Source organism: Microplitis mediator, chromosome 1 (assembly GCF_029852145.1).
Source record: "Microplitis mediator isolate UGA2020A chromosome 1, iyMicMedi2.1, whole genome shotgun sequence".
In the NCBI taxonomy this organism is placed as follows: domain Eukaryota; kingdom Metazoa; phylum Arthropoda; class Insecta; order Hymenoptera; family Braconidae; genus Microplitis; species Microplitis mediator.
This window is the reverse complement of record NC_079969.1, coordinates 24,542,329-24,567,081: the sequence shown is the minus strand read 5'-3', so window position 1 is coordinate 24,567,081 and position 24,753 is coordinate 24,542,329. Positions and strand designations below refer to the sequence as shown.

General features: G+C 30.3%; 1 protein-coding gene and 1 non-coding gene across 2 annotated transcripts; one reads left to right on the top strand and one right to left on the bottom strand.

The window, feature by feature from the left end:
* Positions 1 to 3,800: 3,800 nt before the first annotated feature.
* Positions 3,801 to 5,779, bottom strand: LOC130664792 (fork head domain transcription factor slp1). The gene has a single exon (XM_057464892.1). It carries the CDS (start codon positions 5,541 to 5,543, stop codon positions 4,236 to 4,238), a length of 1,308 nt encoding a protein of 435 aa, XP_057320875.1. The 5' UTR covers positions 5,544 to 5,779; the 3' UTR covers positions 3,801 to 4,235.
* A 7,852-nt stretch (positions 5,780 to 13,631) lies between these two features.
* On the top strand, positions 13,632 to 13,752 carry LOC130678340 (5S ribosomal RNA). Its single transcript, XR_008991789.1, has one exon. It is a non-coding gene; the product is annotated as a 5S ribosomal RNA (ribosomal RNA).
* The last annotated feature ends 11,001 nt before the right edge of the window (positions 13,753 to 24,753 follow it).

The window sequence follows — 24,753 nt, the reverse complement described above, 5'->3', positions numbered from 1 at the left end:
CATCTTTTACCTTTTTCAAGAAGGAAATCGTAAATACATACATATATACCTACTCATATCAATACTATATATATATCTTTATATGCAATGACCCAGATCAAAATAATGAATAACTCTAGAGTAAAGTAAATATCCGAGCTTCAAAAATGTTTTCCTACAGGGGAAAATTGAAGGAAATTACGAAAAAAAATTCTATTATATATAAATATAAAACAACCAGCAGACTTTTTTAGTTTTTACAGTAGCTATGAAAACATTTTTTATAAACTATAGTAAAAAATACAGATTCTCTTTTCAATTTTTATTTAAAAATTTTGTTTATTTTGTTTTTGGCAGCTTTTAAATAACCGTTAAGTATTTTGAATATTCTCATCAATATTAAGTAAAATAAATAATTTTTCATATTGGGAAATTTTTCTTTAGTTATGCTTCAAAAAATCTACTTCCCGATTTCTTGTGAAAATTTATACAAGGAAGAGAGTGGGGATAAACGGGTTACTTAAGGGAATACTGTTTTCGGAGACTCAAATACGTTAAATCGTTTTTTTTAATGATATTCAAAGTAAAATTTCGCCATTTTGGAAATGGAAAACCTCCTCAATGTAAAAAAAATCTCAAACTAACTGTCAGGGGGAGGTATTTTGTATGTAGAAAGTGTGTACCAAGTTTGAAATAAATCGGTCATGTAGTTTTCAAATATGGCAGTGATCACGGATTTTGAAAAAATGGTTTCGAGAAAAATGCTTTTGAAGTTTTAGAAGCTAAAAATTTTTTTTTTAACTGAAGAGAAGGTCGGGCAAGAAGGCTCTGATTGATTCAAATTTTGGGATAATATTCTTAAAATGTTTAACTATATAAGAAAAGACCAAAAAAATCGATTTTTCAAAAGTACAAAACCCTAGTCCCCTTTTAAATAAAAAATTTTGATTTTAGTAACACATATAAAGAAATTTAATTCGTCGGAATTAATGGAACTGACTGTTGCTCCTTTTTTTTTGTTCTCCTAAATATTTTTGAACATTTTATAGCTCAAAATCATTTTTTGTATCATGTTTTATTTTTGAATTTCTAAATAACAATAGCATCTTACTAACGTAGTAAACGAAAAAAAAGTTTAGATAACTAGATAAAGAAGCATAAGAAAATACTTATTTTAATACACGAAAAATTGTAAAAAAGAAAGGACAGGTGATATATGTCGAGTGGTTGGCCATTATTTGTTCAAAAATTCCATCAGCAATGCATATATATTTTTCTTCATTTCAAACTTACAAGGAACAACAACCCTTATAAATTTCGCAGAGTTTAACTATAGCCCGTTTTTCCAGTAAACTCAGTGGTATGTTTTTCTAACACCTTAAGAATTCTTTAGTTCAAGCATCTATGCATCCACTTGTTCATCGTTATTTAGACATCTATAGCTCAGGTACATTCATGTTGTCTATGTAAATTCCAAAATTTTAAAATACCGTGAGAACAACAAATTCTTTTGGTTAAAAAATTCATTTGTTTGTTCAAAACATTTTTGTTAAAAATATGTTTACTCCCGTTTATTTTTTAACAAACAAAAAATTTTTGAAATACTAGAAAGTATGACCATAAATTTAATTGTTTATTATTTATAAAACTTGTTTTTAAAAACTATATGTAAATATTATAGATATTTTATAAATTGCTTTCGTTTAGTTGACAAGGTTTCCTTGAGTAGCATGCGATGTATATAAATCTATATATATATATATATCATCAAAAGTATCTCACCGAAGCTTTTCTAATAAATTTCATAACGACAACGATATTTTCCATCAAAGGGACATTTATTCATCTAGTTACTCTCTGTGAGTAAATCATCTGATGAAACACTACAAAACAGAAGCCCCATGACAGCACGATTCAATTACAGTCTTTAGATTAATACATAGACAAAATATATACAACACACAAGTGTTTTTTTGATGATGCAAATAAACCCTATTTAAAAACTTTAATATTTCAAAATGTACTCCTTCATCATCATTCTCTCTGTGAACTGGGTTTCTATATAAATGTATATATATATATATATATATGTATAGTCAAGCAGCACGGAGTACTCAATGAGGATTATCCTACTTTAGTTAATGGACACTTTGTCATCCTTGTTACCCCGGTGATTATTATAAGCCAAATTTTCCGTTTAAATTTATCAGCAAAATAAACAATCTTTAAAAATCTTACTTAAATCCCGTCCAGAAAATTTATCTTCTGAGCTTTAAATATTTAAATTATTAACAAACTTGCAATTCTTAACAAATTTTTATATTTACTTTATTGTAAGTTTTTTAATTTGCTTTGTGAAAAATCGGGAGTGAATTCGGATTTTATTTCAATCCCGAATTAATTCCGTTACTCGGAGTTCTACCGGGTTGAAAAATTTGATCTGTTTTGAATCAGATAAAAATTTTAAGTTATTTTCTATTCAGCTTTACTTTTTACTTCTATTTGATTTACACGTGAAAATTAATTGACTTTGCCTTTACTATCCCTTATTTTAACTATTTTTAGACTTGTTCTTAATAATTTTTCAAAATCAGTCTTTTTTTGTTATAATAAAACAAAAATCAGACTTTTACTGCTTTCTAAAAGTGAATTAGCGAAAATCACTAGCAAATAGCGAATATTTACTAATTCAGAGTTATCCTTTTTTGGGGTAAGTGGTGCAACTATCACTCTGAATTAGTGAATATTCACTAATTTCCACTAATTCAGTTTCAGAGATGAGTGCCTATTATTTTTGTAAGCCAATATTTGATTTTCTTAATCAAAAACGCCCTAAAGTTTTTATAAAAATTCAAAACTAAACCAATTTGTTCAAATACAGTTTCTAGTTAGACTAAAATTAGATGATATTCTTCGACCCGGAAGTTTTGAAAAATGTCACTCCGTATACGGATTAAGTAAGAAAATTGTTTTTCCAGCGGAGTGATTTTGGTGTGATCTAGATTTTATTTCAATCCGCATTTACTCCGATCCAGAGTTTAAATACTAAAATAAACTACCCTTTGGAGTAAATCTCACTCCGAAGGGACTACATGAATAAACAGTCACCTGTTCTGCATTCACTCCGGATTAAATTCGCGTTCCCTCCACAAATTTTTAGTGCATTTCGTCAGAAATCTTAAAAAAAAAAACAAGCACACAGATTTTGTTGTTCAATTAAGTTCTAATGAGTGTTTTGAAACTTTTTAAAAGACTTCGTATGAGTTAAGTCCAAAAGTCACTACATTATAGAATTGTATACATCATACATTTGCGAGATCTCTACTAATGGTCTCTACTTTTACCTATTATCGTTTGTACGCGAACAAATGGATTTCCTAACCACACTGCAGACTATTCCATCAACATCAACATCAACTTACCGCATGTATGTATAAATATGCAAAGGATATATGTAATATTATTGTAAAGTTGTTGCATACAGTGAGTTGTTCATTTTGACAAAGCTAAATCATTGTGTTGTTCAAATATTCTAAATGGCGATTATACATTACTTTTGTATATATTAAAATAATTATATATTCAACATTTATGTTTATCGTAAATCATAAGTTTAGTTTTTCAAATTTATGTATCAGTTGTGCTAAATAAACGATTATATTTATGCATTACTGTCAAATTTAATGTAAAGATTAATAACTTACCCAGTTTTTGAATAGATAATAAATTACGTAAATATATGCAGTGGTATGATATTTTAAAAAATAATGAGGAAGGAAATTTTCAAAAAATAATATAAATATTGAGTAAAGTTTCAAGAACAAATTTTTATTAAAACGTCATATTGCATCTGTTATTTTTTATGATTTCAATATTTTTTCATATCTATTAATTTATCTGTCTTAATTCTATATATACATTATTATAAACGCAATTTGTACATACATTTAAAGTACATACAATTTATACGATTTATTTGGATTTAGTTTTTATATATTTTTTAATTGATATTTTTTTTTGCGGGAATGATTTTATGACGAAATTTTTTGTTGAATTAGTACACAATTAATTTTAAATTGTCATATTTTTATAAATCAAAATTACATACTATTGATATACATATTTTACACTTATTATATTACACTTTAAACAGCCGAGATCAGCATTTTTTTAATTTTTTTTTTTTACTATTTACAATATTAAAATTTTATGTACACAATTTATAAATATATTTATTAATATGGAAGTCTGATTCTCTAAACGCTGGAAGTTGACGTTGCGTTCGCTTGTATATAATAATTTCTTATATGCAAATGATTGTGAAGATGCATTGTCGAAAGTGGTTGCGCCGCTTTGATCGCCGTCGGCTCATTCCAATCGCACTGATTGTTTGGTGAAATCATTTTAGCATCCGGACTTGCACTGGGTGTGCCAGGTGAAGGTAACGGATTCGCTTCAACGTCCACATCGACATCTTCGTCATCTTGATCAATATGATCTGTTTCATGTTCATCCTCACTGCAGCTGAATTTACGCGTTTTGGTTGTTCTTAAAACAACCGTTTCAACGTCGTCTATTTGCTGTTGATCATCTGGAGCAAGAAGACTAGCGACGTCAAATTGCCGTTTACGAGATGGCTGATAAGACATTCGTAGTAAGGGATGATTTTGAATTTGACGTTGATGTTGGTGCTGTGAATGTTGTTGACTTTCTGGTGATAGCTGCTGTAATTGCTGATGATTGGACTGTTGAGGCTGATGATGATGGTGATGATGATGATGAGGACTCCAAATGGCTGTTATTGGTTGTGATGTAACTGGCGGACCGACTAAACCCGTCGGTGGCGGAGGAGTTGCTGGTAAAGGTGGTGGGCTTGGACTGTCCGGTTCTTCATCAACCGCGAGACCCATATGCCGACGTACTTTTCTTTGAGCCTTGCGTCGGCGAAAATCACCCCGTCGAAAGTCTTCCAAATTTGCCGGATGAATGGCCCAATAGTGGCCTTTACCATTAGCACTTCTTCCGGATTTAACAAAACAGTCATTTAATGATAAATTATGTCTGATGGAGTTTCTCCATCCTGGACCACGACTTCTGAAATAAGGATAGTTATCTAGAATGTGCTGATAGATGTCTGATAGCACAAGCTTCTTATCCGGTGAGGACAAAATTGCCATGGCAATGAGTCCTATATAACTGTGCTGTGGCTTTGGCTCTTCGGGCATCCGTGGATGATGAGGATGCAGCAAAGCCATTGACAAAGCAAGCCTGTTAGGATAACTTGCGACAGCGGCCGCCGCTGCAGCAGCTGGATACAGTGGAAGCGGTGCTGGAAAACCTGACATTCCTAGATGAGATCCTGGTCCTCCAGATGTAGGATGTCCCACTCCATGATGTTGCGGATGTAATTGTTGGGCTAACCTTAGTCTCTCGGCCATTGATGCGTAATGGTACAATTGAAGCCGATAATGTTCAAATGGTAAGAATCCAGCCATTGGATTTCCAACACCTAAACCAATTGCCAAAGGCTCTTTGGTCGGTGGAGGGCTTTCGTTGCTACACATTATGGATAAGAAATCCTCACAACTATTAAACTTCACTCAACAAAATTAATTTTATACGTTCAAACGTTCTAAGTTTTAAACATTTTTATTAAATTTAATTAACGACTAGAGTTCATGTCACAATTTCTAAATATAATAAATCTATATAACTAATTTTGCACAAACTCCAATCAGATGTAAAAAAAAAAATCTTTAAACTTGTTGCACCCACGTTTATTGTCTGATGTTTGGCCTAATTCGCGACGAGCGAGCGACTGGTCATGATTTATGATCTTGGTTTAAGCGCGACCTAAAGGTCCCCTTCTCTTCGGGTTGCTACGTTGTTGGCGCATCAGATACGCCCGTTTTTCTACTGCGCCAGGGTAACCTGCCGGATATTGGTGGTAGGTAACATAGTATGTTGGACCAATCGTAAGGGTCGTAGGCGTGGTCTTTGCTGGGATTCCTGGACCCGCCTGCAGTGTTGAGATATTGATCTTAGGCTTTGTCATCCAACACTCGTTTAAGGTGGGTGGTGACGGCTATTCGTTGCCGTTGGGGGCTCGATTTCATCAGAGTGTGTTTTGGAACAGGAACGAGATATCAACACGATAGAGTCGTCGACTTGTTTGACCTCAGATGTGATTTGACTCAACCAAACTTTGTCCGAGATTTTGATATTAATATCTTGATATCCAAATATACTTTTCAACTTATATATGGTATACAAATACACGTATACGTATATCATCATTACAATCATATACAGTTTGTATCCATATTATTGTTCTAATGACGATAAACTAACGGTATATTATCTTCGAACCATCATTCCATAAAATATTTCGATGCGATCATAAATTCTAGAAGAAAGTTCGTTGTATAGAAAAAAAAAAATATATAATAACCCATCGTGCCTTTTGATTTATACAATGTAAAAAATATGAAAGGTCAGTAAAGAAAAAACTATTTATAAGGAACGTAACAATGTAAAAAAATATTTTAGCTCCACCTCAAGAGAAACTAGCTCAACCCTAATCTATCGTTTATTCTTTATGTTTTTTGTTGTATCAGAGTTCCAATTGCTTTATTCAACAAAGGGCACATATCGTACCCACCAGTATATTTTAAAGCGCATTGATCAGGTAACATGTTGCACACACCCGGGGACACCGCCCCAGTACTATTTGTAAGCATTCGCCATGCTGGTTTCATATCTGCATCCACAACTTTTGCACAACATAATTTACATTTAGCTCCGGTAACATATTAATGTTGAACGGAATTTCAAAGCATGAATAACGAATAGCCACATTATCACGCGTGCTAGTTAAAACTTAATTTTGTAAATAACGACAGAAATTGGATAAATGTACGTGCAATGCATATATATGTTTATATTTCATATCATGTTGACAAATTTCTTTGCATACTTCAATCATTATTGTGCAAAATTTATGTTTCTTATTCACTTGTGTGATTGTCTAAATATATGTATATATTTATATGTCGAAGATGAAAGAATAAAATGGGATTTTCCAATGGGATGGGAAATTCCCAACACTGAGTCTAGACTAAATTTTATATTAACAATTAAATAGTAAAATTTAAGTTTTAGTTGTTTACAACTTAAGCAGATTATGTTTGTTGCGGGAGGCTTAGGCTCACTGGTGACATCTATTCATTAAAGGTATATAGCTACGGTCACAGAATGGATATAGTACTCATTAAAAACGAATTAGTGAAAATTACGTGACAATTACTATTTGGCAGTTAATAGTCACTTATCGCCAGTCAAAAGTACACCAGTATTTTAATTAGTGATATCCATTTTACTAGTAAACAGTGAATAGTCACCATTTTCACTATTTCAAATTTAAGAGAGTAAGACACAGAGGACAAGATAGTAAGATAATATAAGACAGTTATTGTCCCTTCTTTGAATATTTTGACCAAAAGGTTTTTAACGAAAAGTGCAGAGTTTGGTACTAGTTGAGTAAGTTAATTTTGATTGAGCATTCGTTGTGCAAGTACAAGATTTCCTGCCGACCGTGAATTCGTTCTCGAGCCGAGTTTACCGTAGTATTTGTAAATTATTCGATCAGGTTTTATTTGAATATTATCAGACCATCATGTATTAGAATTACTATATAATTTATTCCTGCGTAATCAATTATTGCATTAATAAATACTTAGTGCATTTTGATATTTGTGCGACACTATGTCTATTATATTACTTGTCTAAGTATCATTATTTGTGAACAATACTTTTAATATTAAATCATTGTGTTGCATAATTATTATTTGTTTATATTTTAAATAAAAATGAGAGATATTAATATTGAGACCAATACTCAAGATAACGCCCAAGCTTGTACTGACTTTCCGACATATATATGTATATAAATATATATATATATATATATATATATATATATATATATATATATATATATATATATATACATACACAGAAGTACCCTACAAAATGCACGGAGAAAAATGGGCTTAAGAAATCTACGAACTTTTATTATGCTGTCGACCAAACTTGAAACAGGAAGTTGAGTTGCCAAAAAATTATTATGTTATACTACAAACAATATTATACACTTAAAAATTATTGATAAGTTGTAATTAATATCATTTTTTAAATTAGGAATTATAGTAGAAAATAAAAAATTTTTAGAACCTCACAAGAACAATTATAGTGCAGCATAGTAATTTTTTGACGACTCAACTTCCTGTTTCAAGTTTGGTCGACAGCATAATAAAAATTCGTGTATGTTTGTCTCCATTTTTCTCCACGTGGGGGAGCGTAGAAAAACATTTACATGTTTTATATTTAATACACTAAATGTCTTCCTTTTTACTGTTATTTGAAAAAATAATAAGACCAACATCAAATTGCCATAAAATTTTTGTTAGCAAGATTATTTTTTTTTAGGTTTATTTTTATGCATCAAATACATCTGATAAATATATAAGATTAATACAGATTTCAAATAAATTTTTATAAACGAAATGTTATTTTTAGGAGAAATATCAGGTAATTTTTTAATATTATAAATATCTTCAATTTTCGAAATATTGCTTTTAAGTTTGGTGAAAAGTTTTTTTTTGTAATATAAAAATAAGAAGAAAGGAGATATTTAATACTTTTAGATTGGAAATTGTATTGCCTGAAGATTAAGGAATGAAATATTGAAAATTCATCTATATATTGACCTTTTTGCGGAACGCTTGTGTATTGACTAGTGAATCCTATATATATGTGGCCCGATCTGATACATGTATATAAAAGTATTGCTATACAGTTAAAATGGCTTAAAAAACTTGTGTGGTAAGAGATAACATCTAAAAAAAAGAGTCATATGAATCCGGAACCCTCGATGTCAAAACACAATTGAGTCTGATCGATCGAGATCAAGATTTCACAGACGAAAACGCAAAAATTTTCCTACCTGAATCATCTATATAAACTTAATAAACTCATGATTTACGGGTTTTCAATAAAGATGAGTCTATATGAACTCTGCTACTGTGAATTATATTGCAAGCTAGAATTCCAAAAGCATAACCTTGCTATTGTGATCTCAAAGCGACTAGCTAAAACGTTTCTCGCACTTCCCAGTATAATAGAGATAATTGTGACAAAATGGAGCGTCATTGTCACTTGAATAGTATTGAAGAGCCAGTGAAGAAGGTACATGATAGATATAGTATATAACTTGAGTGTAAGAAAAGAAGGGCAAAAAAGGGAACATATGAAAAAGAAAAAAAAAATGTAACGATTGAGGGTGGCCTCACTTAAAATTTAGGTAAGTGGCAGATGCATAGCAGCGAGTTGACAGCTTCTCCAATTTCCTTAAATGCAGGTCCTCGCTAAAATGCCTTAACGAAGCACTTATATATATGTATATGATGTATAGTTCTTATATGTATATACAATTTGAAAACTTTATTGTGCACGGAAAAAAATGTGTAGTTAAATTTACTACAAATGGAGTTCGATTTACTACACTGACTAGTAATATATAGGATAACTACACGTTTAGTAACAGTTACTAGTACACTGTGGTACACAACCTGTAATACCATTTACTACAGTAAGTAGTAATAAGAACTAGCATTAAATAACCACTGTGGTTCATTTTACTCCACAACATAGTAGAATATATTTTATTCGTAATGTATATTAATTAAATATCTGTTAGTTAACGATCATTAGTTTTTATGATATTGAAAACGTTATAAAAATATAAAAATTAATCTTAGATTCTTCGGACTTACAGTATATCAAATTAAAATGATATAAAATGAATTTATTAATGAATAACTTAAAATAATAAGGACTCAAATTTCAAAAGCCTACTTTTTATCAATATCTGATAAGGATAATTTTAAAAATATATTTGTAATCTATAAACTCTCGTATAAGCATAAACTTAGAATAATTAAGTATTAATTTTTATTAATAGAAAATATGAAAAACATCGTTTTAAAAGTTATAATTCTAATAAATAACAAATACTCAATAGACAATGATTTTAAAAATTGCATTAAAATCACGATTCACTGATAAGAGCATAGAAATAAAATTTTATAGAAGAAGTTGTAGGTGAGGTAAGCAAAAGGAAGAATGACAGGTAATACAAAACAAATTTTTTTGTATTATATTTTTTATATATATATTTATTTTAAATTATATATATTATAATTGCACGCCTCGATTTTTAATTATATATATTATTATTTATAATGTTTTATAATATTATTTATAATATTAAATACACTGAAAGGATACCCACAGAATGGAGTAAAAAGTTGTAGGTGGCGCTGTTATTTTTTTCTTTTGATCATTTTACCACACATTGGAGTAGATTGTACAAGTAATCTGGTATTGTATACTCCAAAAATAGTAACAGATACCAATTCATATAAAATTGTGTGGTTCCCAAAACCACAAAATAAGTATTTTATACTACATTGAGTAGTTGTGGAAACTACAAAGTTTTACCACATTACAGTAGTAAGCAGAACTCCTATGGTAGTAAAATATCACGCACACTGTGCCTTATGTTACTACAGCTGTCATTGCGGCGACCACAAAGTGTAGTAAAATTTTTACTAGTTTGGTGTAGTAAATTCTACTCCAGCATTTTTTCCCGTGTGTAACCCAAAACTTTATGATTTCATTCAATAATGCTTACACCATTTTTCCAAACACTTTTGGATAATTTGTGCATTCCAAGGGTTGGTATATTCTGTGCAGAACAATAAATATGTATTTATATATACATACATTTTTGAAAGTGTAAACCTAAACAAACTCTAGTGTGCACTTTATATGTTATTTTTATCAAAACCATCAATATAGATGTTTGTTTATAATTTTGTAAGACTGGGATTTTTCTCCATTATAAATATCATCATATATTTTAAGGATAAGTACACGGAGAGAAAAATATTGTCAGAATGACTATCCAATGTATCTTGAACCTTCAAATAACGTATCATAAGAACAAAGATACGGTTACCCTACTTAAGAACACTCATTAAAACAATTATATTGACTTTTTTGACATATTTGACTTGCTTTTGAATTACCCATACAAAGTCGCCGAGCTTCGAAATTTTCCCATAGATCGGCCGATGCCTGGTTTGCAATGATTGGCCAATAAATGGCTAACTATACTGGCCTGTGCATGGTCAGTCATTGGCAGCCGTCTTTTTGCTTATAAAAACGGTGCACAATTAACCGCCGTTAGATGGCCAACGGTTTGATCGAGTGCTCTCGATACCAAGCTTTGGCCGATGATTGATTGCCACGATTGGCCAATGCTTGGCGTACCGTTATCATCCGATATTTAGCCGATCTTCGGCCGATGCTTGAAAATTGGCAGCCATTCACGACCCAGTAATGGGCCGATTCTTTTTTTTTATATGGGTAATTAACTTAATTTTGACTGTTATAATTTTTTGGCGCATTTGAGTCAGTTAACTTGATTTTGGCCTTAAACTTACTTTTTTAACTTCAACATGACTTTTTTAATTTAAAAATTTATGTTAACTAACTCAAATTAAAGCTCTAAGAGAATTTTTTTTTCATTCGCTACTACGTGCTAGCATTTTTCCAGAAGACTTGTCTGATACCCCCGAGGCTTCAAAACATCCAACGAACACCTTAATTTCGGTCAGGATCGCCGTCTAAGAAAATCTGTAGAAATTTTATAGAAAATCTAGACTCAGCTCCTTGAGTTCGAAAACAACGGGAAGTTTTGGGGTTTACCCGCAGGGTCAACCGTTTTTCAGATTTTTTTCTCTCTGTACAAGTACGGCTTAATGTCTAGAGTACTTACCCGTATAAAATTAGTTTACTATTATTCTGTTTTATCTTTTCTGAATATTTACGAAAATCTGAATCATCTGCTACAAGAATAAAATAGTTTGTAAAAATAAGCAACATGGCTTCGATTTAGAATCAAAAGTGTATTTAAGTAAACAACTTTAGCAGAAAGGGATGCGGCGGGTTGATAGTAAAAGAAGAGAGTAAGAAAAAAAAGAAGATATATTGGAGTAAATATTGTGTGTGTGTGTTGGTGTGTTGCAAGGAACAGACATAACAGCGAGAGTATAGACCAAAGAAGCACCCGTGTTAAAGAGAGTCCATTAACTTCAAAGCTCGTGCTCTCGAGGGAGCGCTTTAAACTCAATATCGTATATGTTTCTATAAGCATCATACTTTCTTCTTCAACAATGTCTAGCTTCATCGATTTCCTCTTAACTATACAGCGCTGATGTCGAAGCTGTAATCATGAATTATATAACATTTGCAAACTTTTGATGTAAATGTTTATAATGAAGAATTAAACTTCAATAAATAGAATTATTACTTTAAATTTACAAATAAGTTTTTGATGCTGCATCTATTAGGAATAATTCCGTAGAATTATTTTATTTTTCTGAAATACACATGTAAATAGCTTTTTCAATCCAAATAAGTAAGAATTTTGATGAGTAGTTTTTAATTAAATTTTTTAAGTTATTTCAAAAATTATCATGTGTTATAGTTGTTCATATATGTATATAACACATGCACAAGTATAAACACATGCAACAATTACGATGGCCATAATAAAATTTACAATGGTTACAGTAATTTGTGATATAATCGTTGTCTATATTACTATGGTCATATTAGAAATTTTTGAATGTGTTTATTGCAATTCCTGAAGGTGGCCAACATGGTCCGGCTTTACTATGACACTATCATTTCAAACAAGAATAATTCCTTCGTGTCCCGACAATTTTCTTTTAATAATGAATTTTTGAAAATTTAACAAATCATTATTATGGTGTCATGGGTATCCGCTCAAAATATCACAAAAAAAATTTCTCATACAAAAATAACTATGCTAAAATACCATAAAACTAAAATATCTAATGACAAAAATAACCTGATACAAAAATTACTAAATACAAAAATAACCATAAAAATAAAAACTATATACTAAAATATCTAGTTAACAATATCTGCATGCATTAATTAATATCTAATCGATGTGATATAAATCTGACATGAATAAATAAATGAAAAAAATTAATATGAAATGGTGGCAATAAGTTTTAATTACCAGGTTAGTACTGTATCTGGTTATTTTTATACTTAGATATTAATTACAAGGATATTATTGTGACTGGTTATTTTTGTATTAAGTTATTTTTGTAAATAGTCATTTTTGTATCAGGTTATTTTCGACTAGTTTTTATTGTAATGGTTATTAAAAACAGGGTATTGAGGACTGTAGTAACCGTGTCACGACTGAATATCACAGCCATAATATCACACGAAATAATATCATGTGATATTTTTACGTAATGCTATCTCAATGTACAGGCTGGTGATATTATGACTGTGATATTTTGTCGTGTGATATTATAAATGTGATATTTAGCCATGTAACCATTATTATAGGGTAATTTCAATTAGTTTTATTACCGTGTATCATGATAACTTCGATAATTAAATTAATAAATTATTGAATATTGAAGATTATCATTATGCCTGTAAACAATAATTTAAATAGTAAATTAAACTGAAGTAAAATTGTCAACGGCCATATCATGCTGATACAGCACCAGTTCTCGTCTGATCACTGAAGTTAAGCAGCATTGAGCGTGGTTAGTACTTGGATGGGTGACCGCTTGGGAACACCACGTGCTGTTGGCATTCCTTTTTTTTTTTTCTCGAAAAAATCTTTATTTTCAAATTACTCAATAATGGACTACTTTAAAAAGGCTCCCTAGGCCTTCATAAATCCGGAATAATTTCTCATGCAAAAATTACTCAAACAAAAATTGATCCAACACAAAAATTTCTTTTTTCACCATATTTGTGTGTAATTTCAAGGAGAAATTATGCCTTGAGAAATTATTGCTGAGAAATTTTGTCGCAAGAAATTATTGCATGAGAAAAAAGAGACGGTCGCCCTTTAATTAAAAACATGACAACCATATGTATGATATCATATTATTTTTCACTATATCCGCGTAGAAAGTTTGGATTCCTAGCAAATTCATATTTTCCGCTTGTATTTTATTTCCGATTGTCGCATTTGATTCAGTTTCTTACCTTTCGATGCCGTAATATATATGTGAAAAAGTCTTTATTCAATAAACTTATTTATCCCACGGAGTATACTTTATTTTAGGCGTTAAAAAATAACTTTAGACAGGAAAATTATTTCCTTGTTTGCTCTTATGAAAATTACTAATGCACAAGAATTAAATTTATTCGGTCCACTAATTATAAGAAAATTCTTTAAACCACTAATTGATTACTCAATGAAAATGGTAATTTGAATTCATTACACGTGTTTAGTCAATAAATAGTCAATTGAAACTAATTCTGGTATTTTGACATATCAATAGCTCTTTTTTGAATTCATCCAAGACATTGTTATAAAAATTTTGACTATTTCGATGTTTCCGTTTCTTTTTATCCGTTGATGTTTAAGAAATCCTTGAAGAAATCAAAATAGCTGTCATTCAAGTAGGGGCCACTCTACATCTCTACTCGTGCTGTAAAGATCCACACAGCAGGGTAGCAATAATGTTTACACCTCTCTCCTCTTCTTAACATGAGTTAAATGAAGCATAAACTCATTATGCCACTCTTAACAGACACCAGGGGAGGCCTATTCAATGAAATCGTCATCAGGAAGTTTCTTTTGTCATGTGGGTCAAAAAAAATCCAAGCCATCTATCGAAGTCCCCAAGAACTTAGATGGTGGTGTAGGAAAACTTGAACGACATTTCGCCTTTTGTAGAGCAAACGCGAAAGATTTATATATAAATATACATATACACTTTAGCTTTTATATTGAATTCCTTATTTCCTCTCTTCCTTACAGTAACCATTAGTACTTTTCATCATCGTTATTTATATATATCACCGTGAATTTAATATTCTCGCGCCGGAAATATTCAACTTGAAGTAACGCCTCCTCTTGACGCGATTTTAAAACTAAATCGTGACCGTTTGGCTGAGTAACAGGATTAGCGATGAGATTAGATTTGTAGATGTTTAATGTGATCCCAGAGTACGGGGAAAAATAGACGTAAAACTGAATACCAGGATTTGCACCAATATTTTGGGTGTTTAGCTTTGTTCCGAGACAGTGGTCTATTGTCAAGTTAAAGGCTGGGCGTGGTAGACTTTTCTATAGCAGATTAAAAACTGACCAAGAATTTTTTTTCTTTAAATTTCACTCCACTCATCACTACAATATATAGGGGAGGGGGGGCGGCAAAAGGGGGTAGGGTAGGCAAAACGGAGTACCCCCAAAATTTTATAAAAAAAAATTATATTTTTCAAATGTTTTTTAAACATTCCAAAATCACTTTTGTAAATATAATTGAGCATTATTTTGAATATTTTTTGTTGAGCATTTTCAAAAATCGAGTGTCAGTCGAAAAATGTTGATGGCTTTTGTTTTATGATAAAAACCAATAAAATTTTTTTTTTCTTTCTTTGCATCCAATAATTGTGTAAAATGTAATTTTTCTTTATGTAAATTACTTACAAAAGAATTTAATTTAATCAATTTTATTTAATATGCAGACATTTTTTTTTTCACCTTTTTAAGGGAGTAGGACAGGGCGGGGCTAGTTGATCATAGGGGCAAGTTGTGCAATTGAGATATCTCGAAAATTAAACAACTTACAACAAAAGTTTAAATCGTGAAAAGAAAGGGTTACAGGAGAAGAACACATTGCATGATTATCAATTACCATCCGGTGCTCAGACTAATTAACAGAAAGCTTTGTTTTTTTTGCGTCAAAAAAAAAAACAGGTCTTCAGAATTTTTCTCCTATACTCGTATAAAAATACTTTTTCTTGATCACGTAAGTATTCAAAGATAATTTAATTATTGCTCTTTCGATTATATGTGGTTATTTATTTTTAACTTTTATCATTTTTCTATAATTGATCTTTTACTTTGTTGCCTCATTTGGGGCTAGTTAAGCATGGCGCGCTCAATGCATTAAATGTGTGCCGAGCGTCGATCTAACCTATATGTTTGTAAAAATGCAATTGTGATAGTGACAAAAAAGATTTAATAATTTGGGATTATTAATCATCTAGCAATACTTTTGGTCTCGTAATTAGTCACTACCTTAATTTGATATTTATTCACTTAATAATTATTATTAAATATATAATTTTAAATACAAAAAGTGTAATAATAATCCAAAGATAATTGGGAACTTTTAATTTTGTTTGATTTAATTTTAAATATCAAAGTCATAATAATAATATAAGTATGCAACAATCATAATAAATAAATATTTGCTTGTTAATTACAATTTTATGTTATATTAATATGATTTTATAGAGTCATTTCGTTTATTTTAGCCATTGCACAACTAGCCCCGTACTATGCTCAACTAGCTCCACTAGTGGGGCGCGTTGAGCAAATTGGAGCGCTCGCTCATTTCTGGGAATAACTTGTAAATTTACACTCGGATCGTTTTTGAGTCGCTAGACCATTTGAAGATGACTAAATTACAAACCTTACAGCACATGAATTGATTAAATCCGATGCATCGTCTTAAATTTATGGAAGATCAAACCAAAAAGTGATCAACTAGTCCCGCTCTGCCCTACCCCATTTTGCCCGCAAAAGTAAAAATTTTTTTGTTTCAACGGCAACTGAAATTTTTTTTTATTTACTTTTAATATCATTAAAAAGAAAAAGATTTAGCGTATTTGAGTCCTCGAAACCTTAGTATTTTCTTAAGTACCCCGCTTTGCCCCACCTTTCCCTTTATAAATTAAAAAATATAATATTTTACTTTTTTATACTGCAGTAGATGGTTTCATATTTTATCAATTTATTAATATAATTATAAAATAATTACTAAGATTTAATTTTGAATCAAAAGGATTCTAATTGTCTATTTATAGAGAATGCATATTTGACAAATATATATTATGTATTATCAATACGACTATCCTGGATTGACAATATATGAAATTTTAATTTATTAATTCACACTACATTCAAAATGACATATATCCGTTGGCAAAGAGCATTTGTTGAATAGTCTATTAAGAGGATGCTTGTTTCTCATTCTCTCTATCATATATTCTAATGGTTGTATATGCGTTCTCCAGGGGATAAAAACCCTTTTGTAGGTTGGCGTGAGTTGCTTATGCGGTTGGCTAAGCCTAAAATTGGGGTACAACACTACACTTTTATACCCTCTTCTTATGAGTGTCAAAAAAAAAATCACCGTGATATTGACAAAAAAAAAATCAAGTATTTTTGTTTAAATTTAAAGATTGTCAATATATCATCGTCTATAATCATCAGTTACTGATGAAATAGCAGTTAGAGATATATGAAACACTATTTATTTATTTTAGCCCCATCAACATATCACACGATTCTTTTACATATATAGCGCGTCAGAAAAACGGCCTATGAAAATACTTGAGTCTATTGCCACAGCCGGCTTCATAACTGCGTGGCTTGTTCCAAATCGCTCAAGGGCTATCCCTTTTCTTTTGCTGTCTCAACCACTACAAATCTCCCATACAATAATAACATTTATATATTTATTCCGGATTCCATAAGAGATTTTAAATATTATACTAAATACAGTTTAATTATGTTTTCATGTTTTCATTTTAAAAATACATTATTGTTTTATTTATATATTAATTTTTCTGACAACGTTATTAGCATATGTATGTAGCGTATGTATACTAGACTGTGTCAAAATACGTTTTTATTTTTTTGGTTCAATTAAATGTGTCTTAAAAGATTCTTCAATATAAAAAAAAAAATTCTCCTAAAGGTTAAGCTCAATATCTCAAAAATTGAGCTGGCGCAAAGGGGGGTCTCCTTTCCCATTTAAATAACATTGTAAACATTTTTTTTTTAATTTTTAAAATAACTACAAGAAGAAAATTTTTTTTTCAATTTTGCTTTCCACTATCTTATAGGAAATTTAATTCTCTACAAAATTGTCTACGTTCATTTTTTTTTTAAACTCAACAGAAACGAAGTTACAGAGGGCCGAATAGGAGGAAAAAAATAATTAATGAATTAATAACAGAAAAAAAATTATTAGTTTAACTTATCAATTAATTAACTCAATATACTTCATTCTTCATCACAAATTTTTGAATTCAACATTATTTCGAATTAATAACAAAACTAAATTTACAATAAAACAGAAATTAATTATAATTATAATTAATTTCTGTTTTATTTATAATTAATTTCTGTTTTATTGTAAATTTAGTTTTGTTATTAATTCGAAATAATGTTGAATTCAAAAATTTGTGATGAAGAATGAAGTATATTGAGTTAATTAATTGATAAGTTAAACTAATAATTTTTTTTCTGTTATTAATTCATTAATTATTTTTTTCCTCCTATTCGGCGCTCTGTAACTTCGTTTCTGTTGAGTTTAGGAAAAAAATGGACGTAGACAATTTTGTAGAGAATTAAATTTCCTATAAGATAGTGGAAAGCAAAATTGAAAAAAAAATTTTCTTCTTGTAGTTATTTTAAAAATTAAAAAAAAAATGTTTACAATGTTATTTAAATGGGAAAGGAGACCCCCCTTTGCGCCAGCTCAATTTTTGAGATATTGAGCTTAACCTTTAGGAGAATTTTTGTTTTATATTGAAGAAACTTTTAAGATACGTTTAATCGAAAAAAAAATAAAAACTTTTTTTGACACAGTCTAATGTATACATATATATTTATATAAAAATTGATTAAAGAGATGGGTTTCATGTTTTTATTGAGTACGACCGACGACTTTGGAAGGCATATATCTCTCTTACAAATCATTATGGATATTGATCTTATCGAAACAGCTGTCGCGTGGCAAGCGGTGATCCGCAATAATACAATAGCCGGTGACCGACACACAGACGACAAAAGATAATATATAAAAAGATGAAAGAGAAAAGAAAACAAAAAAGAAAGATTGGAAAAAAAAGAAATCGATAATAATAAAGACAAGATTTCGCCAATCATTTGAAAAGTTATTCAAATGCGGCGATTATATTTATATATTAGTAAAAGGATTGTCTATTGTATATATTTTTCTACAAAATACTTGTGTAGATGGACGTTGTAATAATATTGAACGATCTTTTGACATTTATGGTGACATTACACGTGACATACTGTGTGGGTGTAGGCAACTTTAAATAATAAACTTAACTATAAGGGGCGCTTTCGATTGGACATTGAAGACGCAAGGAGATATATATATGTATGATGAAATGAGGAATGAAAGGATAAGTGGGTGAATAAGATTGGATTATTAGGGATCACATAAAAGAGGGTTGTTTGAGAAAATTATTATTCTGGTCGATTTCAATTAATGTGGAACATATTAATAAATAAATACACATTTCATTTTAGATTTTGTTACAAACTGTCGAAATAAAATTAAGTTTTTTTTAACTATATAATGCATTTATCAGAGAATTTTTAACTCGTTTGAAAATGAATAACTGATAATGAATTTTCCTTAAGGATTTTCTTGACCCATGTACGAAAAAATATATATCCTCCGGCAAAAACAGTACATGGAAAGAAAAAAATAGTTCTGATTCCTATGCTAGCATGGTGACCATTATGGTTACTACCAATACTAACCATTAATAGTAATTACTAAGTTACATATAAACGAAGATTTTTGTGAAAATCCTGTGTGAATATGCTGGAAAATATCTTTAGAATTGTGGCAAAAATATGAGTGATAGCTCATTCGATGCGCAATCAAATTTTGAGCACGATGTGTTTTTTATTCTTTTATTTATCGAAATTTCAATTTTTTATTAACAAAAAACATAAACAAAATAAAGAATCTTAGATTTTTTATTAATAACTCAATAACTACAAGAGATATCGAAAATCTAAAAAAAAATCTTTAAAGAGGAGGAAATTTCTGAAAAAAGTCTCGACTCCCGGAATGCTAGTTCCATAAACAATAATTTTTATTTAATGTTGAAAATCGGATTCCGCGCGGCTGCTGTTATATTGGCGCGTTGAGGTTAGAGTAAGATAGCGGCCGCGCGGAATGAAGGTAGTACTGATCTAATAATTTTTTACTGATAATTAGCCCTACTCTCTTAAAATTAATCAGTGAAAAGTACTTCAATGAGTGAATATTGACTGCATAAATGGTCAAGGATATCATTGATTCAATCAGTGATTTACTTTTCACTGATTCATTTTAAGACAGTACTGATCGAATATTTTTTTGCTGACAATTAGTCCTATTCTCTTGAAATCAGTCAGTAAAAAATACTGCATTCTTTTAAAACGAATCAGTGATAATTACTCCAATCAGTGAATATTCACTGCATAAATAGTCAAGTATATCACTGATTCAATCAGTAACATACTTGGGACTGATCCGCAGTGAATATTCGCTGATTTGCAGCACTTTTCACTGATTCATTTTAAGACAGTACTGATCGAATAATTTTTTACTGATAATTAGCCCTACTCTCTTAAAATCAATCAGTGAAAAGTACTTCAATGAGTTAATATTGACTGCATAAATGGTCAAGGATATCATTGATTTAATCAGTGATTTACTTTTCACTGATTCATTTTAAGACAGTACTGATCGAATAATTTTTTGCTGATAATTAGTTCTATTCTCTTGAAATCAGTCAGTGAAAAATACTGCACTCTTTTAAAACGAATCAGTGAAAATTACTCCAATCAGTGAATATTCACTGCATAAATAGTCAAGTATATCACTGACTCAATCAGTAATATACTTGGGACTGATTCGCAGTAAATATTCACTGATTCGCAGCACTTTTCACTGATTCATCTTAAGACAGTACCGATTGAATAATTTTTCACTGATTTATTCGAAAAGGGCACCTGACATTTTTGAATAAAAATCTAACTATTGCTTATCAAAAATATAAATAAAGATCGTATGTGCAAACAACAATATTTTTGTATTAATTATTTTACAATAAAAAATACAATATGATTACTCCTGATAAAATTTCATATCAATGTTTAAGAAGTAAGAACTAAAAACACAAATATAATCATAAATAAATACAAATAAAATAACAGACTTTAAATGAACAATGAAAAGATGATAAAATGATCCATATTCAAAGGGTTTTCTCAACAAGATTTAAGGAATAGACAATGTATATATTTGCATCACCCTACATTTAACAACTAAATAGACAAGTAAAGAGTGAGAGAGTTCAGTTAAGTCGCCCATATTGGCATGTTGCCTGCGGCAAGCCTTGTCCCCAAAGTCTTATGTATGTACGTAGCTCACCCCTATAACTACAACTCTTGATCCCCTTGACGTATATTATTATTCGACCATTGTCCGATTATTACCCGACAGTATGTGGGTGTAACGCGAGAAATACAATCTTTAAAAATAAAAGAGAGGAGGTAGATATCTGGTGACAAACTGAATAAATCTATCAGTGCGGTATATATGTACATGACAATTTGCCGCGTATTTAACGCGAATTTAGGTGACACACACATGTTGTCCCATACATCTGTCTTTTTACTTACTGTATTATACGTATAAGCGTCCCCTAATTTTCAAATGCATAAAATATACACTAACTTGGATATTATATACCAACGAAAACCGATTGAATTACTTTTGCCAGTCTACTGTATACTAATTCGATTTATTTAACATCTTTATGAATTATGCGCTGTAAAAAATTCGGAGTAGGGATGGAAACTTGAGATAAAGAATCGATTCTCGATTCCGATTTTTTTTTTTTTTAGTAAATTTTGATTCTCAGAATCGATTAATCAATCTCAAGAATTGGTTTTTTTAAATTTAATCGATTCTGAGTAAACAAAATTTTTTTTCTTCAAAAAAATTAATATTTCAGAAATTTTTTGATCTTAAAAAATAAAATCAATAAAATGAGATTAAAAATATAATAAAATGCAAATTGATGAAAATATTAGAAATTTTATATTTTATTAAAAAAGTAAATCTGACAATTTTAATGTCATGATGACTAAACTGGTACAGAAAAATATGACATACTAGTTCAGCGACAGTATGTACTTTTGTAATTTTTACAAGCGCCACTCCAAACTTTTCAAAAAGTTTCTAGATACGATGACGAATCGAATGACACCTCGATCATAATTTTCCGATGCGAATAAAAAATTTTGACCTAAAAGGCACATGTTGACTAGACTACAGACTATATTCCGAAAATGAGTTGTACATTATTTAGATGCTATTTTCATGCGATAATGAAAAGGAAATTAACTATATATGTCATCAAAATATTTGTTAGATGATTGATTAAAAATAAAAAAATGTAAGATAACAAAACGACGCGAACGCACAGAGGGCGCTAAATTTGAAATATTTTCATAATAAAATACACAATTACTTCACGCCATTTTTCATTCAATAGGGTCGTTAATTCAGCATTAAAAATAAATTATAGACTCGATCAGTAAGAATCGATTCTGATAACTGGGAGTAGAGTCTAAATAATTGAATTTTTTAACCACAAAATCGATTCTCGGGTAGAATCGGAATCGATTTTACCCTCCCTAATTCGGAGTAAGTTAGGATTTTATTTAAGTCTGAATTCACTCCGTCACTTGTAGTTTTGACGTTTTAGAAAAAATCATCCTGCATACGGAGTAAATGAGAAAATATTAAAATAAACTCCGTTTACAGGAGTGAATTTCACTCAGAATCGGAATTTTAATACTCAAATAAACTCCCATTTGGAGTGAATTTTTCTCCAAGGGGATTAAATAAATACACAGTCATCCATTCTGCACTAGCTCCGAAAATTTTTTAGTGTACATTGAAAGTTTTCTATTAAATACTTTTTTTTTTAAAATAACGTTTTCCTGCAATATTAAGCTCGATGAGTTGTATCTTTGTTATATTTTTATAAAAAGACAACAAATTGCTGTGTAGTTTTCAAAAAAAGTAAAGTATAGTAGTGGGTATTTTGACAGCGGCTCATACTTTTACAGCGCATTCTCTAGTAGTCTCATGGAATGGTCACGAATTCGAAAAATGAACGTCGATTTTCTATTGTATAGACACAACGGAGATTGGAATCAATATTTACACTTGAAGTCTTTGTCAGCTTAAGATTAGTGGCAGCTTAATGCCAAAAGCCTTAACCCGTTCTACGATTCAAGCAATAGTTTTTTTTTTTTTTTTTTTTTTTTTTTTTTTTTTTTTAATATCAGGCAACAGTGAATAGATCATACAGGAATTAAAACATATTATTGGGGATGAAGAAAAAAGAAAACAAAATAAAAATTAATATTTTATATAAATTTTTGTTTTCATTGAAAAGGTGGTAATTTTGTAATACTCCTTTTGGTTGCATGGCTTTTATAACAGGGCGTGAGGCCGGATCTAAATGATGACGATAATGGTTGAAAGCATTTTTGTGAGTATTTTAACTGGGGTGAGCACCAACAATAAAATACGCTGGTACACATTGAGTCGTTATATTGTATGTAGTTACATAGCCCAAGAGCCTCTCTGATTGTTGTCCTGATGTTCGTGTTAAGTCTCGTGGCATAATTGTCCAGTGCTGTGGATAATTTTGCAATTGGATTAACTCAATGGGGATCGAACCGAAGAGTTTGAAAATATAAATTTTATCAGATATTAAACAATTTTTACTGAAAGCTTTTGCAAGAAGAACAAAAAAAAGTAAATTTATCAATGCTATATATATGAGATAAAAAAAAACTCAATTATTTAGAACAATAAATTTTATATTTTAATCAAGAGACACTTTATTTTGAGTGAAGACTTTTTTTTTTACACAAATGAGATTTTCGAAATAACATCAAAATTTGCGGGCCGTTTTTTACTCGTGTTGAGTTTGACAAATAGTATATTACATACCTAGGCCAGTAAAATAAGAAAAGTCTCAGAGCACATGTAATTGTTGGCCGAGGCGAAGCCGAGGTTGACAAACATGTGGTCTGAGCTTTCTTTTTTACTGGCCAAGGTGCGTATACTATTTTTCTGCTCGACGAAGCCGGAAAGTTGCAACTTCGTTCAGGGCAGCGGCCCGAAAGTTGCCACTTTCCGGCCGGAGGGCAGAAAAAATTTTTTGCTGTGTACGAGACTTGAGTGAAAATTTGTGTAATTATAGAATTATCTACACAAATTATTACACACATTATCTACATCTAGTAGACGATAGAATTTATATGATCAAGGTATGATGGGATCATGTTTGTAATTGGTTATGTTGTACCATGTGATTGTGTAATTAATTGTTTATTTATTTATATGGTGTTTATAAATCTTTATGACTTGTTTTAGTTGCTGAAGAAGTCCCAATAAAGGGACGAAACGTCCAATATATGGTCAAAATTAAATTCTAATTTTGTTTTATTGTCCACCTCCCTGTGAATTTACCATTGTATTATAGAATTATTTTTATGTATCGAAAAAATTACTACGCAACTATGGAAAAAATATTATGATGACACAGGACGTATTCTTCTCCGTATACTAAAATAAGAAAAGTTTTTTATAAAATAGTTTATAATGTAAAACACCCATAAAAACTAGCATTTAAAAGACAATACTATTAAATTTACATCATGTTCTGAATCAGAGATGAATGATTCAAAGTAGTATTTAATCTAGAGTAAATATATAA

Coding starts and splice junctions, on each gene's coding strand:
- LOC130664792 (XM_057464892.1), bottom strand. CDS start 5,543: ATGTGTAGCAACGAAAGCCCTCCACCGACCAAAGAGCCTTTGGCAATT.